This window comes from Haematobia irritans, chromosome 1 (genome assembly GCF_050003625.1).
Source record: "Haematobia irritans isolate KBUSLIRL chromosome 1, ASM5000362v1, whole genome shotgun sequence".
Lineage (NCBI taxonomy): Eukaryota > Metazoa > Arthropoda > Insecta > Diptera > Muscidae > Haematobia > Haematobia irritans.
In genome coordinates this window covers 17508854-17526736 of record NC_134397.1, presented here as the reverse complement: position 1 = coordinate 17526736, position 17883 = coordinate 17508854, and the positions used below count along the sequence as shown (strand labels likewise).

General features: G+C 26.2%; 1 protein-coding gene across 1 annotated transcript in view; it reads right to left on the bottom strand.

Annotated features, from left to right (window-relative positions):
• fid (class I SAM-dependent methyltransferase fire dancer) overlaps positions 1-12709 on the bottom strand; it is a 118810-nt gene extending 106101 nt beyond the window's left edge. Inside the window, exon 1 of the mRNA XM_075289479.1 lies at positions 11019-12709. Within this exon, the coding sequence (XP_075145594.1) occupies positions 11019-11145 (127 nt within the window). The 5' untranslated portion in view covers positions 11146-12709. The remainder of the gene's footprint in view (positions 1-11018) is intronic.
• Between the last annotated feature and the right edge of the window lie 5174 nt (positions 12710-17883).

Sequence of the window (17883 nt, the reverse complement as noted above, 5' to 3'; positions counted from 1 at the left end):
AGAAATGATCTCTGATATTACATCCATACTAGAGTGCTATCTTATTTCTCGGAGAACACCTTAAGAATTATCTCCGCATTATTATTATCTCCGAGGTTGTTAACAAATTTTGTGTTATGAAAAGAATCCACACCATGGAATATCTCTCACATACTGCATTATGATGTCAATTTGATTTATCATGTCTTTTGCTACGAGCTACACATTATCTATCTGACTCGAGGGTTAAATACAGGTGCTTTGTATTTGTGACGTACTTATGTGTAATTGCAAATGACTAGGCAAGTGGGAAAGAAAGAGAGAGAAAGAGGGAAGAGACTTAATAGGAGAGTGCAGTTTTTCAGGTGAAAGGCTACAAAAGTAAAAGGGGTTTTTGGCATACGATTGGCATTGCATTGTTGGCCATCAGACATCCCATGAGAGAGAGTGAGAGTGGTGTAACTGAAGAGTCTACGAATTGCACTTGAAAGTGAGGCAATGTAGAGGTTGTATATCCTTTGTTTTCATGGTTTACATCGAGTGTACATGCTTACGAACACTCTTTGATTGTTTACAAATGCTTGCGTGTATATATATGTGTGTGTATGTGTCTTGTGTAAATATGTTTTATTAGTGTAATTTAGTTAATTACGTTAATTACTGTAACTACCGTTGTTCACTATGACGCTGATGTTGCTGTTATTGTTTTTTTTTGTTATGGATTTTGTTATTGCTGTTATTGTTGTTGGGTTTTGTTTGTTTATTCTCGTGATAAATGTGCTTTTGTGTACTGTTGCTATTCGTGGCTACTTGTTTCACAATGACGTTCGAACATTAATTACGCATTGTAAACTCTTCTAGGAATCTTTCTTTGTCATAAATAATTTAAGTTCAAGCGAGCTGTAGATCTCAAGACATCAGAGCTTTAAGTTATTCTAAGAAGTAGAGGTTTGTGTTGTGTTGCAGGATGTTTAATTTTTTTACTTTTAATAAACGTTTAAGAAAGTGCAAGTAGGTAGTGAAGTTAAATGAAGAAATTTATGAAAGAAGTTTTGATCATAAGCAAAAGCCACATCTTGTGTTTCCGATGTCATGGCGTATTGCGTTTACATTGTGAGTGAACATCTGGGAGTATGTACTTAATTTATAATAATCATTCGCAACCAGGTAACGGGCAACATATAATTTTCTCGACATTTAAATAAACTCTAATACTTCGTTCTGGTACTGTCATCAAACATGGCTAATTTTTTGCAGTGCATTGTAGTACTTAAATACTCTTAAACGGTCATATTGATGCATTTCGAATTTCGAAAAAGCCCGATTTTATAGTGAATATAGAATGTTCTCATATATAATGCAAGGAACCTCCGAGCGTATACATATTATTAATTAATTAAAAATAATCATTCGCAACCAGGTACCTAAAAAATATAATTTTCTTGACATTTAAATAAACTCTGAAACTTTATCCACCATATGCTCAGAATCTCTCAGTTTAAAAATGTAATTTGACTTTAAAACAACCTATACAAGAATTTTTTACCGATTTTTCTCATTTCAACAAGACAGTTTATTCAAATATGGCTACTTTTTCAATTTGTGCATTGAAGTGATAGCTCTTTGGATATAGGTTAGGTTAGGTGGCAGCCCGATGAATCAGGCTCACTTAGACTATTCAGTCCATTGTGATATCAGATTGGTGAATTTCACTCTTATCACTGAGTGCTGCCCGATTCCATGTTAAACTCAATGACAAGGGACCTCCTTTTTATGGCCGAGTCCGAACGGCGTTCTACATTGCAGTGAAACCCTCAGACATGTCACCAGCATTACTGAGGTGGAATAATCCACCGCTGAAAAACTTTTTTTGGTGTTCGGTGGAAGCAGGAATCGAATCCACGACTTGTGTATGCAAGGCGGGCATGATATGTTAACCATTGCACCACGGTGGCTCCCAGTGAATATAGAATATTCTCATATATAATGCGAGGAACCTCCGAGCGTATACATACTATTAATTAATTAATAATAATCATTCGCAACCAGGTAACGGGCAACATATAATTTTCCCGACATTTATATAAACTCTAATACTTCGTTCTGGTCCTGTCATCAAACATGGCTAATTTTCTCCAGTGCAGTGTAGTGCTTAAATGATCTTAAGCGGTCATATTGATGAATTTGGAATTTCGAAAAAGCCCGATTTTCTAATGAATATAGTGCACTCTTGACTCTCATATAGAATGCAAGGAACCTCTGAGTGTATGATTACCATTAATTAATGAATATTAATCATTCGCAACCAGGTACCAGGTGCTTCCTTAAAGCAAGCTTTAAAAAGACCCTTTTAATAAATCTTAAGTTTCTGTTGTGAATAAGGTACTGTTAGCAAACATAACTAATTTTTTCCAGTGCAGTATAGTGCGGTATTTCTTGTTGCATTTAGATTTGCGAAACAACAGGAGTTTATACTGGATATAGAATTTTATTAAATCTCATATATAATGCACGGGACCACGGGGCGTATGATTACCATTAATTAATTAATAATAATTATTCGCAACCAAGTACCAAAGCAAAAATAAAAGAAAATCTTGGTATTTAAATAAATTCAAATATGATGATGATTCTCTACTCAAATTTTGTTATTTTAGAATTTTTCAAATGATGATAATTTCGTTTATAGATGTCCGTGACTTTAAAACAATCTATATATATCAAGAGCAATTTTCTTTTATAGCATTTTCTAGTTTCTCATTTGAATTAGACACTTTATTCGTATATGGCTAATTTTGTTTTTCATACCATTACAATTAAATTGCTAGCGGCCTTCATTAAGATCCCCTTAATGATTTTGTGTTTTTTTATTCTTTCTTAAACGGCCATGTTTTAATGGCATTGATGGATTTGCTATTCATTAACTTTGAGTTTATCTTATAGTCAAACTACAGTGGTTCTTTTGGTTGGGTGCTTGCTCACCACTGTATATTTCAATGTCTTTTGAATGTTAAAGAAAAAGAAAATACGGGAAATCAGTAATGTTGGCGGAAAGTGAATGCTTTTAATTTGCCTACAAGGCCATGACTACAAAATTTGTTTGTCCTTTTCCGTATAGCTTTGTTTACCGGTCAATTCATTCATTACCAATGTTGTTGCCACTTAAATCCAGCATTTAAATTTGCATTCAAAGGACATCAGGCAATAATTGCCTTTAGGTTGGTATAGAGGCTCGCTGGTATAAGAGTACAGGGCAGTAAAGGGAATTCCATTTCCTTGTGTAGTTTAAGTACTATTGGCTCTCATTTCTAAAGTTTGCATGCATTTACCCCCATACATAGTATGTACAGCCGATAATTGCTTAACACTGACCTGGGGCATTTACAATGTTCATGATATCCTAACACCAAAGTCCAATGAAATTAAAACCCTGGGTGTGTATGAGCGTGTGAATATGTATACGCTTCCATTGTAGGCCATGTTGTATGGACTCGGTTGAATGAATATAATAGCAATTCAATGCTACCTCAATGGTCATTCATGACCATTGGCCACCAGTAGACTACTGGTGCCCTAACCAAACTATCCATGAAAATTAATTAAAAGGAATATCAATGTCACAATTGTAGATTATTTGATGGAGAATTCATAAGGGTAGACATGAAGAATCTATGGACAACTTATACCATTTTGTGATCAGAGTTTTTATAATATTTTATTTAGAAAATTTTGTCAAAATTGTATTTCTATAGAAAATGTTCTTAAAATTTCATTACTATAGAAAATTTTGCCAAAATTTTATTCTATAGAAAATTTTGTAAAACATTTATTTATATAGAATTTTTTTTCAAAAATTTTATTTCTATAGAAAATTTTGTCAAAATGTTATTTCTGTAGGAAATTTTGTCAAAGTTTTACCCTCATATACAATAATAATGTTAATATTTTATTTCCATGGAAAATCTTGTCAAAATTTTATTTGTATAGATTTTTTTAATTTTATTTCTATAGAAAATTTAGTCAAAATTTTATTTTCATATAAAATAATGTTAAAATTTTATTTCTATAGGAAATTTTGTCAAAGTTTTATCTCCATATAAAATAATAATGTTAAAATTTTATTTCCATGGAAAATTTTGTCAAAATTTTATTTCTATAGAGTTTTGTTTTAAGTTTTATTTCCATAGAAAATTTTGACAAAATTTTATTTCAATAGAAAATATAGTCAGAATTTTATTTCTATAGAGAATTTGTCAAAATTTTATTTCCATATAAAATAATGCTAAAATTGTATGTCTATTGAATTTCTATAGAAAATTTTGCCAAAATTTTATTTTCTTTATAGAAAATTTTGCCAAAATTTTATTTTTTATAGAAAATTTTGTCAAAATTATATTTCTATAGAAATTTTGCCAAAATTTTATTTCTATAGAAAATTTTATCTTAAATCTTAAAATTTTATTACTATAGAAATATTTGCCAAAATTTTATTTCTATAGAAAATTTTCTTAAAATTTTATTACTATAGAAAATTTTGCCAAAATTTTATTTCTATAGAAAATTTTCTTAAAATTTTATTTCAGTAGAAAATTCTGTCAAAATTTTATTACAGTAGAAAATTTTGTCGAAATTTTATTTCAGTAGAAAATGTTCTCAACATTTTATTTCTGTAGAAAATTTTGTGAAAATATCACTTCTATAGAAAATTTTGAAAAAATTTAATTTCTATAGGAAATATTGTAAAAATTTTATTTCATAATTTTTTTTCAAAATTTTGTTTCTATAGACATTTTTTTCAAAATTTTATTTCTATAAAAAATTTTGCCAAAATCGTATTTTTTATAGAAAATTTTGTCAACATTTTATTTTCATAGAAAATTTTGTAAAAATTTTATTTCTATTTCTATAGAATTTTTTTCAAAAAATTTATTTCTATAGAAAATGTTGTCAAAATTTTATTTCTATAAGAAATTTTGTCAAAGTTTTATCTCCATATAAAATAATAATGTTAAAATTTTATTTCCATGGAAAATTTTGTCAAGTTTTACTTTACTTTTGTCAAAATTGTATTTCTTTAGAAAATGTTTTTAAATTTTAGTACCATAGAAAATTTTGCAAAAATTTTATTTCTATAGAAAATGTTCGTAGAATTTTATTTCTATAGAAAAATTGTCAACATATTATTTCTATAGAATTTTTTTTAAAGTTTTACTTCCATAGAAAATTTAGACAAAATTTTATTTCCATAGAAAATATAGTCAGAATTTTATTTCTATAGAGAATTTGTCAAAATTTTATTTCCATATAAAATAATGCTAAAATTTTATGTCTATAGAATTTCTATAGAAATTTTATTTCAATAGAAAATTTTGCCAAAATTTTATTTTTATACAAAATTTTGTCAACATTTTATTTTCATAGAAAATTTTGTCAAAATTGTATTTCTGTAGAAAATGTTCTTAAAATTTAATTCTATAGAAAATTTTGTTAACATTTTATTTCAGTAGAAAATTTTCACAACATTTTATTTCTGTAGAAAATTTTGTGAAAATATCATTTCTATAGAAAATTTTGTAAAAATTTAATTTCTATAGGAAATATTGTCAAAATTTTATGTCCTAAATTTTTTTCAAAATTTCATTTCTATAGAACATTTTTTTTCAAAATTTTATTTCTATAGAAAATTTTATTTTTAATAGAAAATTTTGTCAACATTTTATTTTCATAGAAAATTTTGTCAAAATTGTATTTCTATAGAAAATGTTTTTAAAATTTTATTACTATAGAAAATTTTCCCAAAATTTTATTTCTATAGGAAATTTTCTTAAAATTTTATTTCTATAGAAAATTTTGTCAAAATTGTATTTCTATAGAAAATTTTGCCAAAATTTTATTTCAGTAGAATATTTTCTCAAAATTTTATTTCTATAGAAAATTTTGCGAAAATACCATTTCTATATAAAATTTTTTAAAAATTTAATTTCTATAGGAAATATTGTCAAAATTTTATTTTTATAAAAAAAAAATTGTAAAAATTTAATTTCTGTAGGAAATATTGTCAAAATTTTATTTTTTATAGAAAATGTTGTCAACATTTTATGTTCATAGAAAATTTTGTCAAAATTGTATTTCTATAGCAAATGTTTTTAAAATTTTATTACTATAGAAAATTTTGCCAAAATTTTATTTCTATAGAAAATTTTCTTAAAATTTTATTTCTATAGAAAATTTTGTCAAAATTTTATTTCAGCAGAAAATTTTGTCAAAACTTTATTTCAGTAGGAAATTTTCTCAAAATTTTATTTCTATAGTAAGTTTTGTGAAAATATCATTGCTACAGAAAATTTTGTATAATTTAATTTCTATAGGAAATATTGTCAAAATTTTATTTTAAAACAAATTTTTTCAAAATTTTATTTCTATAGAACATTTTTTTTTAAATTGTATTTCTTTAGAAAATTTTGCCAAATTTTTATTTCTATACGAAATTTTGCCAAAATTGTATCAAATCAATGATTTGAAATTGGCAACGGAAAAAAAAGAGAAGTGTTTGTACAAAATTTTATTTGGACTAAAGCCGACTATCATAAACCTTTTTTCGGAAGGTTCAAGTGTGGTTCACTTTGGGTTTGGTGAACTACCAGAATTTGTTCTGATAATTGCTTGATAGTTGTGCTACACGTAGAGGATGCTGATGAGGAATGTGATAATTCCGAAACGTGCGTCCATCCAACCATCTTGCAGTCTATAGGGCTTTGCCCAAATAAATTTGACAAACATTCTTTTCCTCTGTTGGTTAAGCTACTCTTGTAGTTTTGTCAACGCAATGGTTTTTAAGCTGAGATCAAAATAATAAATAAAATTTTTTTTCTATAGAAAATTTTGTCAAGATTGTATTTCTATAGAAAATTTTATCAAAGTTTTATTTCCATAGAAAATTTTGTCAAACTTTTATTCCTATATAAAATTTTGTAAAAATTTTATTTCCATAGAAAATATAGTCAAAATTTTATGTCTATAGAAAATTTTGTTAAAATTTTATTTTCATAGAAAATTTTGTCAACATTTTATTTCCATAGGAAATTTTGCCATAATTTTATTTCTATAGATTTTCAAAATTTTATTTCTATAGGAAATTTTGTAAAAGTTTTATTTCTATAGAAAAATTTGCCAACATTTTATTTCTATAGTCAATTAATGAAATTTTATTTCTATAGAAAATTTTGTAAACATTTTATTTCTATAGAAAATTTTGCCAAAACTTTACTTCTATAGAAAATTTTGTCAAAACTTTATTCCATAGAAAATTTTGCCAAAATTTCTTTTCTATAGGAAATATTGTCAAAATTTTATTTCTATACAAAATTTTGTCAATAATCTGTAAAAATTTTGTTAAAAATTTATTTCCATAGGACATTTTGCCATAATTTCATTTCTATTCAAAATTTTGTCGAAATTTTATTTCTATACAAAATTTTTTCGAAATTTTATTTTTATTGAAAATTTTGTTAAAATTTTAGTTCTATAAAAATTTGCCAAAATTTTATTTCCATAGAAAATTTCATTGGTATAGGAAATTTTGGCAAAATTTCATTTTGATATGAAATTTTATCAAAATGTAATTTCTATAGAATATTTTGTCAAAATTTTATTTCTATAAAAAATTTTGCCAAAATTTTATTCCTATAGAAAATTTTGACAAAATTTTATTCCTATAGAAAATGTTGACAAAGCTTTGTCAGAGTATTATTTTTATAGAAAATGTTGTCAAATTTTTTTTTCTATAGAAAATTTTGTCAAAATATTATTTCTATAGAAAATTTTGACAAAATTTTATTTCGATAGAAAATTTTGTCAAAAATTTATTGCTTCAGAAAAAATTGTCAAGATTTTATTTCTATAGAAAATTTTCTCAATATTTTATTTCCATAGGATTATATTTCCATAGGAAAATTTTGTCAAAATATTATTTCTATAGAAAATTTTGACACAATTTTATTCCTATAGAAAATGTTGACTAAGTTTTGTCAGAGTATATTTTTTATAGAAAATGTTGTCAAATTTTTTATTTCTATGGAAAATTTTGTCAAGATTGTATTTCTGTAGGAAATTTTATCGAAGAATTATTTCCATAGAAAATTTTGTCAAAACTTTCTATAGAAAATTTTGTCAAACTTTTATTCCTATAGAAAATTTTGTAAAAATTTTATTTCCATAGAATATATAGTCAAAATTTTAACCTCTATAGAACATTTTGTTAAAATTTTATTTCCATAGAAAATTTTGTCAACATTTTATTTCCATAGGTAATTTTGCCATAATTTTATTTCACTAGAAAATTTTGCCAAAATTTTATTTCTATAGTCAATTTATGAAATTTTATTTCTATAGAAAATTTTGTCAAAATTTTATTCCTTTAGAAAATGTTGACAAAATTTTGTCAGAGTATTATTTCTATAGAAAATTTTGTCAAATTTTTTCTATATTTTCAAAATTATATATTTACATAGGAAATTTTTCATTATTTTATTTCTACAGAAAATTTTGTTAAAATTTTCTTTCTATATAGAATTTTGTGAAAATTTTATTTCTATAGAAAATTTTGCCAAAACTTTACTTCTATAGAAAATTTTGTCAAAACTTTATTCCATAGGAAATTTTGCCAAAATTTCTTTTCTATAGGAAATATTGTCAAAATTTTATTTCTATACAAAATTTTGTCAATAATCTGTAAAAATTTTGTTAAAAATTTATTTCCATAGGAAATTTTGACATAATTTCATTTCTATTCAAAATTTTGTCAAAATTTTATTTCTATACAAAATTTTTTCGAAATTTTAGTTCTATTGAAAATTTTGTTAAAATTTTAGTTCTATAAAAATTTGCCAAAATTTTATTTCTATAGAAAATTTCATTGGTATAGGAAATTTTCATTTTCATTTTGATATGAAATTTTATCAAAATGTAATTTCTATATAATATTTTGTCAAAATTTTATTCCTATAGAAAATTTTGACAAAATTTTATTCCTATAGAAAATATTGACAAAATTTTGTCACAGTATTATTTCTATAGAAAATTTTGTCAAAATTTTTTTCTATAGAAAATTTTGTCAAAATATTATTTCTATAGAAAATTTTGTCAAAATTTTATTTCTATAGAGAATTTTCTCAAAATTATATATTTACATAGGAAATTTTTCATAATTTTATTTCTACAGAAAATTTTGTTAAAATTTTCTTTCTATATAGAATTTTGTGAAAATTTTATTTCTATAGAAAATTTTGCCAAAACTTTACTTCTATAGAAAAGTTTGTCAAAACTTTATTCCATAGGAAATTTTGCCAAAATTTCTTTTCTATTGGAAATATTGTCAAAATTTTATTTCTATACAAAATTTTGTCAATAATCTGTAAAAATTTTGTTAAAAATTTATTTCCATAGGAAATTTTGCCATAATTTCATTTCTATTCAAAATTTTGTCAAAATTTTATTTCTATACAAATTTTTTTCGAAATTTTATTTCTATTGAAAATTTTGTTAAAATTTTAGTTCTATAAAAATTTGCCAAAATTTTATTTCCATAGAAAATTTCATTGGTATAGGAAATTTTGGCAAAATTTCATTTTGATATGAAATTTTATCAAAATGTAATTTCTATAGAATATTTTGTCAAAATTTTATTTCTATAAAAAATTTTATTCCTATAGAAAATGTTGACAAAATTTTGTCACAGTATTATTTCTATAGAAAATTTTGTCACCATTTTTTTCTATAGAAAATTTTGTCAAAATATTGTTTCTATAGAAAATTTTGTCAACATTTTATTTCTATAGAAAATTTTGTCAAAAATTTATTGCTACAGAAAAAATTGTCAAAATTTTATTTCTATAGAAAAGTTTGTCAAAATTTTATTTCTATAGAAAATTTTGTAAAAATTTTATTTCTGTAGAAAATTTTGTCAAACTTTTAGGTTAGGTTATAGGTGGCAGCCCGACTTATCAGGCTCACTTAGACTATTCAGTCCATTGTGATACCACATTGGTGAACTTCTCTCTTATTAGTGAGTGCTGCCCGATTCCATGTTAAGCTCAATGACAAGGGACCTCCTTTTTATAGCCGAGTCCGAACGGCGTTCCACATTGCAGTGAAACCACTTATAGAGAAATTTTGAAACCCTCAGAAATGTCATCAGCATTACTGAGGTGGGATAACCCACCGCTGCAAAACTTTTTGGTGTTCGGTCGAAGCAGGAATCGAACCCACGACCTTGTGTATGCAAGGCGGGCATGCTAACCATTGCACCACGGTGGCTCCCTTGTCAAACTTTTACTTTTATAGAAAATTTTGTTAAAATTTTATTTCCATATAAAATAATAATGTTAAATTTTATATCCATGGACAATTTTGTCAAAATTTTATTTCTATAGAAAAATTTTTTAAAGTTTAGTTCCTTTCTATAGAAAATGTTGTCAAAATTTTATTTCCATATAAAATAATGTTAAAATTTTATGTCAATAGAAAAAAAAATTATTTCTATAGACAAATTTTTCAAAATTTTATTTCTATAGAAAATTTTGTCAAAATTTTATTTCTGTAGAAAGTTTTGTCAAAATTTTATTTTTGTAGAAAATTTTTTCAAAATTTTGTTTCTATAGAAAATTTGGTCAAAATTATATTTCTGTAGAAAATTTTGTCAAAATTTTATTTCTATAGAAAATGTTGTGAAAATTTAAAAAAAATTTTAAATGCCAACGATTTCTTTGGTTCTGGAAAGAGCTCTCCCTAATTGTTAGGCATATTTTAATGACAGCGTTAATAACTTTGAAATCCTTTACTTTCAGCAAATCGTATTCATGGCCCCTTACTTCATCAAAGTCCAATTGGGCCAGAAACAAAGATGTAGATTACTTCACATTAAATTCCTTTGTATTTGTGTTCATTATCAGGTCCTTGTATTTATGTGTGTGTCTGTGTTATATTGGTGTGCTAATGTGTTCCCATAGAAAGAAAAAACCATTATGGTCTTTGGAATTTACCTTTTGAACTGCGTTTAAGGGCGGCTGTTATTGAAGTGCTTGAAACATTAGTCAATGTGGCCGTTGTTGTTGCAGATGCTGGAGTAGTAGAGAACGCCTTGGGCGTTAGGCAATGTTCTGATAACATTAAAAATTAAATGTAAATTTAAAGTTAAAAAATTAAAAGCGTAATAAAGTTTTACGCTTATGTATTTTGTTGTTGTTGTTATTTTTGCTTAGATGAAGCTATTGTCGATGTACTTAAATGGTTGTTAGGAATATTTTTTGTTTGATTTAAGTTTAGGGGAATAGGAAGGATTTCCTTTTTTTTTGGAGATTTTTCATATCATGTTGGGTATTAATAATTTAGTTAAAGTGGTAATTGGGGCATAAGAAGAGGGGACAAAAAGGTAAAAAATCCTTTTCTTTCCAACTTTCAACAAATTTTCCGCAAATCCCTTTTGAGTAAACTGGTTTTGGTTTTTTTTGTTGATTTTTTAAAAAATTAATTGAAATTTTATTAATAAATTATGATTAAGCATTGCTAAGCTTAGCATTTGTTGTTTTTTTTCTCGTTTCGAAAGCACCGAGCGAAGGCAAATAAATAAATTATGAATATATATGAGGGTTAGGCAAAGCAAAGGCAAATAGAGATGGTTTAATTTTTTGTTTTGCGGGGGGTTTAAATAAAAGTAGAGGACGATTGGCGTCGTTTTGTTTCTTGTTTTTTTTTTTATGATGAGCGTAAACCGTATTGCGGGGGTCGGGATATATGGGCTACGTCAAAGGAGCTCCTCATGCACTCCCAGCATAACACGCACAAAATACACACTTGTTTTCTTATTTCGTTTTAGCGTTTCGTTCGTTGTTGTTTCGTTTTTTTTTTTTAATGGGAATTATTTGCTCTTCTTTGTATTTTCTTTGCCAGGATACTTTTGGGGGAAAACTTTTGTATAGCCACTCACATTATGTTGTTAGTTATTAAAGAGTTGTGCTTTTGTTTTTTTTTTCATATTTTTCTTTTAATTTTTTTTTGTATTTTATTTCGTTTGTGATATTTTTTTCTTTCGATTTTATTTTATTCGTTGTTGTGTTTTTATATTTATGACAGTGAGTACATAAGACCATTAAAAATTTGCAAATGTCTATGTGAGTATTTGCCTTCAAAATAAAAAAAAATTAGCGGCAGCTATAAAAGCGTTAAAGGCTATAGAAGCAGAACTGTAATATATACACACTCTGTTATACCAAACTCACTCACTTAGGAGATTTCTGGTCAAAGTAAATCTTCATTTCAATTTCAAATCTTTTTTTCATTTTCATTTTCCTTTTTTGAGAATTTTTATTTCTTTTCTTTAAATTTCACTTTCTAGGCCATACAAAAATAAAAGAAAATCACTTTAATAATGCCCCTAACAAAATAAGCAGTGTTATTTTCCTTTGACACTTCTCTCACTCTCTCTCTCTCTCTCCATTAGTATAACATAGGGTTCTCACACTTTCATGATTATATTCACCATCATATATATACACACTCATTCACGCTCTCACATATCTATCTAAATATAATGATAGAGCAACGTGTGTTTTTCTTTTTTATTAAGGGGCCCAAACTGTATATGTATGTATGGGTGTGTGTGTGATACAGTGTTTTAACTATTTTTTTTATTTTATTTAAATAGCCAGCCAGCCAACCGTCTTCGGGTCCTAGTAGGTCCGTTATCTATGAAATACCGTTAAGTACTAAACTCTCAAAAGCTTTGAGTTGGGCCCCCCAATGTGTATGTGTCAATCGAGCAATTGCTCGTTCATTCATTCGTTTTGTTGTTCTCACTTCGTTTGCTAGTGCTTCGTTTCATTGCCTATTTATTCTCCTTTTACTTTCGTTTTATGATTGACTTGGGCCTTTTCTCCTGGAGTCTTTGATGAGTGTGTATGTATGTGCGTGAGTGTGAGAGAGAGAGTTTGTTTTTGTCTACATTCTAACCACCTAGTGTCAATCATTTTTGGTGTGGGTGTGCTTTTTGCTGTTGAATCTTGAATCTTTGTATTGTAGCATATATGAAGGAAAGCTTGTTTTGTACTTGGTCTTTTTGGGAAAAAGGGCTTTTTTCGTATGTGGAACATAATATTGTTTTTTTGTTCTGGGACTATATATTGAGCAAAAAATTGGATTTTCTGATTATTCTCTTGCATGAGAGATAATTTTTGTTGCCAACAAAAGATCACTTCCAATAATCTACAGATATCTCTGTTCACATATTTTAGGGGCAAATCCCAGAAAAGAGAACCTAGTCGAATTTTAACTTTAAAATGCTGAAGAAAAGGGAAAATATATTAAATCTTACCATTTTTTCAATATAAATTATTCATTAAAAATTTTTAAAATAATTTTTCCATAAAAAAGGGATATTTGGAGAAAAAAGTTAATGGGCGTAAAATGTTTAGTCTTGTCTGCCATCAGAAGGAAGTCTATGACTTTGTAAAATATAATATCTCGCTGAAGATGAACACTGACGGTGTTTAAAGCGGTTTCTCCTATTTTTTAATGAATTGTTTTGAATTTTCTTGAATTGTATTGAGCTATGTTTAGTAATAAGTTGTATGAATTTCAACCATGTAATATCCCATTATTTTATTGCGTAAATGTGGCAATGACGCAAATCACTCTCTTGTTGGGAGGATGATGGGTTGAAACCGAGGCTTCTTCGTGCATTAACGTAGTTGACTTGCTCTCTTTTCATCATCACCGCCCAACATAGAGGCTGATTTCCTTCACCAGCTCACCATTGATCTCATAATATGTAAGTAAGAAGTCTCTAATGTACACACAAACACACTCAATGAATATATAAATTGTGAACTCATACCTCCTCGTCTTTCATTCCAAAAGGCAAATTATAAATCTTCTCCATTTAACGAATATTTCGAATGTCTCATTTTCGATATATCCGAGAAAAAACAATTTTTTATATAATAAAATAATGAAAATTGACAACACCAGCTTTTTTATTGGTTCATGACATGAAGCCAAACGAAACCCCAAAATTATAAAAGGTCCAAAGGTTAATTACGAAAATTAAACAAAAAATCTAATATTTTTGTTTAGTTATATGAGATTGTTTTTGAACAATTTTAATACAAAAAAAAAAAAAAAACAAAAAAAAAACAAGTATATATCTTATGTACCCTACAAATTTTATGTACCTTCCACCATGGATAGCGTAGAAACTTCTGCGTAAGACTGTCATCCACAATCGAATTACGTGGGTTCTGGTATCTTAAAACTTCTTAACATCGTTTTCTAAATTGTGAGTTAGTCCATACGTGATATATATTAGACAAAACAGGTATGTGTAGGTAAGTCTACAAATAATTATGAATCGATATGGACTATTGCACGGTATATAGGGAGCCAGAATTGAAATATGGGGGTCGCTTATATGGGGGCTATATACAATTATGAACTTGATATGGACTAATTTTTGTGTGATTGGGGATCGATTTATCTGAGGGCTATATATAACTATAGACCGATATAGACCTAGTTAGGCATGGTTGTTAACGGCCATATACAAGCACAATGTATCAAATTTCAACTGACTCGGATGAAATTTGCTCCTCCAAGAGGCTCCAAAACCAAATCTCGGGATCGGTTTATATGGGGGCTATATATCATTATGGACTGATATGGACCACTTTTGGCATGGTTGTTAAATATCATATACTACCACCATGTACCAAATTTCAACCAGATCGGATGAATTTTGCTTCTCCAAAAGGCACCGGAGGTCAAATCTGGGGATCGGTTTATATGGGGGGTTATATATAATTATGGACTGATATGAACCAATTCCTGCATGGTTGTTGGATACCATATACTAACATCACGTACCAAATTTCAACCGAATCAGATGAATTTTGCTCCTCTAAGAGGCCCCGGAGGTCAAATCTGGTGATTGGTTTATATGGGGGCTGTATATAATTATGCACCGATGTGGACCAATTTTTGCGTGGTCATTTGAGACCATATACTAACACCATGTACCAAATTTCAGCCGGATCGGATGAAATTTGCTTCTCTTAGAGGCTCCGAAAGCCAAATCGGGGATCGGTTTATATGGAGGCTATATATAATTATGGACCGATGTGGACCAATTTTTGCGTGGTCATTTGAGACCATATAATAACACCGTCTACCAAATCGGATGAAATTTGCTTCTCTTAGAGGCTCCGAAAGCCAAATCCGGGGATCGGTTTATATGGGGGCTATATATAATTATGAACCGATGTGGACCAATTTTTGCATGGTTCTTAAAGACCATATACTAACACCATGTACCAAATTTCAGCCGGATTGGATGAAATTTGCTTCTCTTAGAGGGTCTGCAAGCAAAATTTGGGGGTCCGTTTATATGGGGGCTATACGTAAAAGTGGACCGATATGGCCCATTTGCAATACCTACATCCGACCTACATCAATAAGAACTACTTGTGCCAAGTTTCAAGTCGATAGCTTGTTTCTTTCGGAAGTTAGCGTGATTTCAACAGACGGACGGACGTGCTCAGATCGACTCAGAATTTCACCACGACCCAGAATATATATAATTTATGGGGTCTTAGAGCAATATTTCGATGTGTTACAAACGGAATGAAAAAGTTAACATACCCCCATCCTATGGTGGAGGGTATAAAAATGGCCAAGTGAACGGACACATTTTAAATATTATTTTTTTTGGAAATATAAAAAAATCGAATTTAATATAGATTTTCATGAAAATTTACTTACCAGCTAAATTACCTTTTGACAAAATTGTTTATAGAAATAAAATTGTGTAAACATTTTATTTCTGTTAAATATTTTCCATAGCAATAAAATTTAGACATAATTTTCTATAAAAATAAAATTTTATTTCTATAGAAAAAATGTATTGAAATTTTTGTCAAAATTTTATTTCTATTAAAAATTGTGTCAAAATTTTATTTCTGTAGAACATTTTCCATAGAAATCAAATATGGACAACATTTTCTATGGAAAATTTTCTATAAAAATAAAATTTTGCCAAAATTGTTAATAGAAACAAAATTTTGAAAAAAATTTCTATAGAAATATATATTTTTGAAAAATTTTTATTTCTATAGAATATAGCTAAATAGATAAAAAAATAAAATTTTGACAAAATTTTCTATAGAAATAAAATTATGAAGAAATTTTTTATACAAGTAAAATTTTGCAAAATTGTCTATAGAAATAAAATTTTGACAAAATATTGTATAGAAATTAAAATTTTAATTCTATATCTATTTTGCTATATTCTATAGAATTAAAAATTTTTCAAAAATATATATTTCTATAGAAAATTTTGTCAAAATTTTGTTTCTATTAAAAATTTTGGCAAAATTTTATTTTTATAGAAAATTTTCCATAGAAAATGTTGTCCATATTTGATACAAACATAGATATAAATAAAATTTTGATGAATTTTTCTATAGAAACAAAATTTTGATAAATTTTTCTATTTGTGTAGAACACTTTCCATAGAAATAAAATTTAGACAAAATTTTCTATAGAAATATAATTTTATTTTTATATTTTATTTCTGAAGAAAATTTTCTATAAAAATAAAATTTGGCCAAATTTTTTAATAGAAATAAAATTTTGACAAAATTTTTTATAGAAATATAATTTTGACAAAATTGTGTCAACATTTTTTTCTGTAGAACATTTGCCATAGAAATAAAATTTTGACAAAATTTTCTATAGATTTATAATTTTATTTTTATATTTTATTTCTAAAGAAAATTTTCTATAAAAATAAAATTTTGCCAAATTTTTTAATAGAAATAAAATTTTGACAAAAATTTCTACAGAAAAATAATTTTGACAAAATTTTATTTCTAAAGGATATAGAAACGTAGATATAAAAAAATTTTTTTGACAAAATTTTCTATAGAAATAAAATTTTAACGAAATTTTCTACAGAAGTAAAATTTTTCAAAATTTTCTATAGAAATAAAATTTGGACAAAATATTCAATAGAAATAAAATGTTGACAAAATTTTCAATAAAATTTTGTCAAAGTTTTATTTCGATGAAAAAATTCTGTAGAAGTAAAATTTTGATAATTTTTTTCTATAGAAATAAAATTTTAACAAAATTTTCTATGGAACTAAAATTGTGACTAAATCTTCTATAGAAACAAAATTTTGACAAAAATTTCTATAGAAATACATATTTTTGAAAAATTTTTAATTCTATAGAATATAGCAAAATAGATATAAAAAAAATTGACAAAATTTTCTATAGAAATAAAATTATGAAGAATTTTTTTATACAAGAAAAATTTTGCAAAATTTTCTATAGAAATAAAATTTTGACAAAATATTCTATAGAACTAAAATTTTGACAAAATTTTCTAAAGAATTAAAATTTTGATGAAATTTTCTATAGAAATAAAATTTTGATAAATTTTTCTATTTGTGTAGAACATTTTCCATAGAAATAAAATTTTGACAAAATTTTCTATAGAAATATAATTTTATTTATATAAAAATAAAATTTTGACAAAATTTTCTATAGAAATAAAATTATGAAGAAATTTTTTATACAAGTAAAATTTTGCAAAATTTTCTATAGAAATAAAATTTTGACAAAATATTCTATAGAACTAAAATTTTGACAACATTTTCTATAGAAATAAAATTTTGATAAATTTTTCTATTTATGTAGAATATTTTCCATAGAAATAAAATTTTGACAAAATTTTCTATAGAAATATAATTTTATATAAATATAAATTTTGCCATATTTTTTATAAAAATAAAAATGTTGACAAAGTTTTCTATAGAAATATAATTTTGACAAAATTTTATTTCTATAGAATAT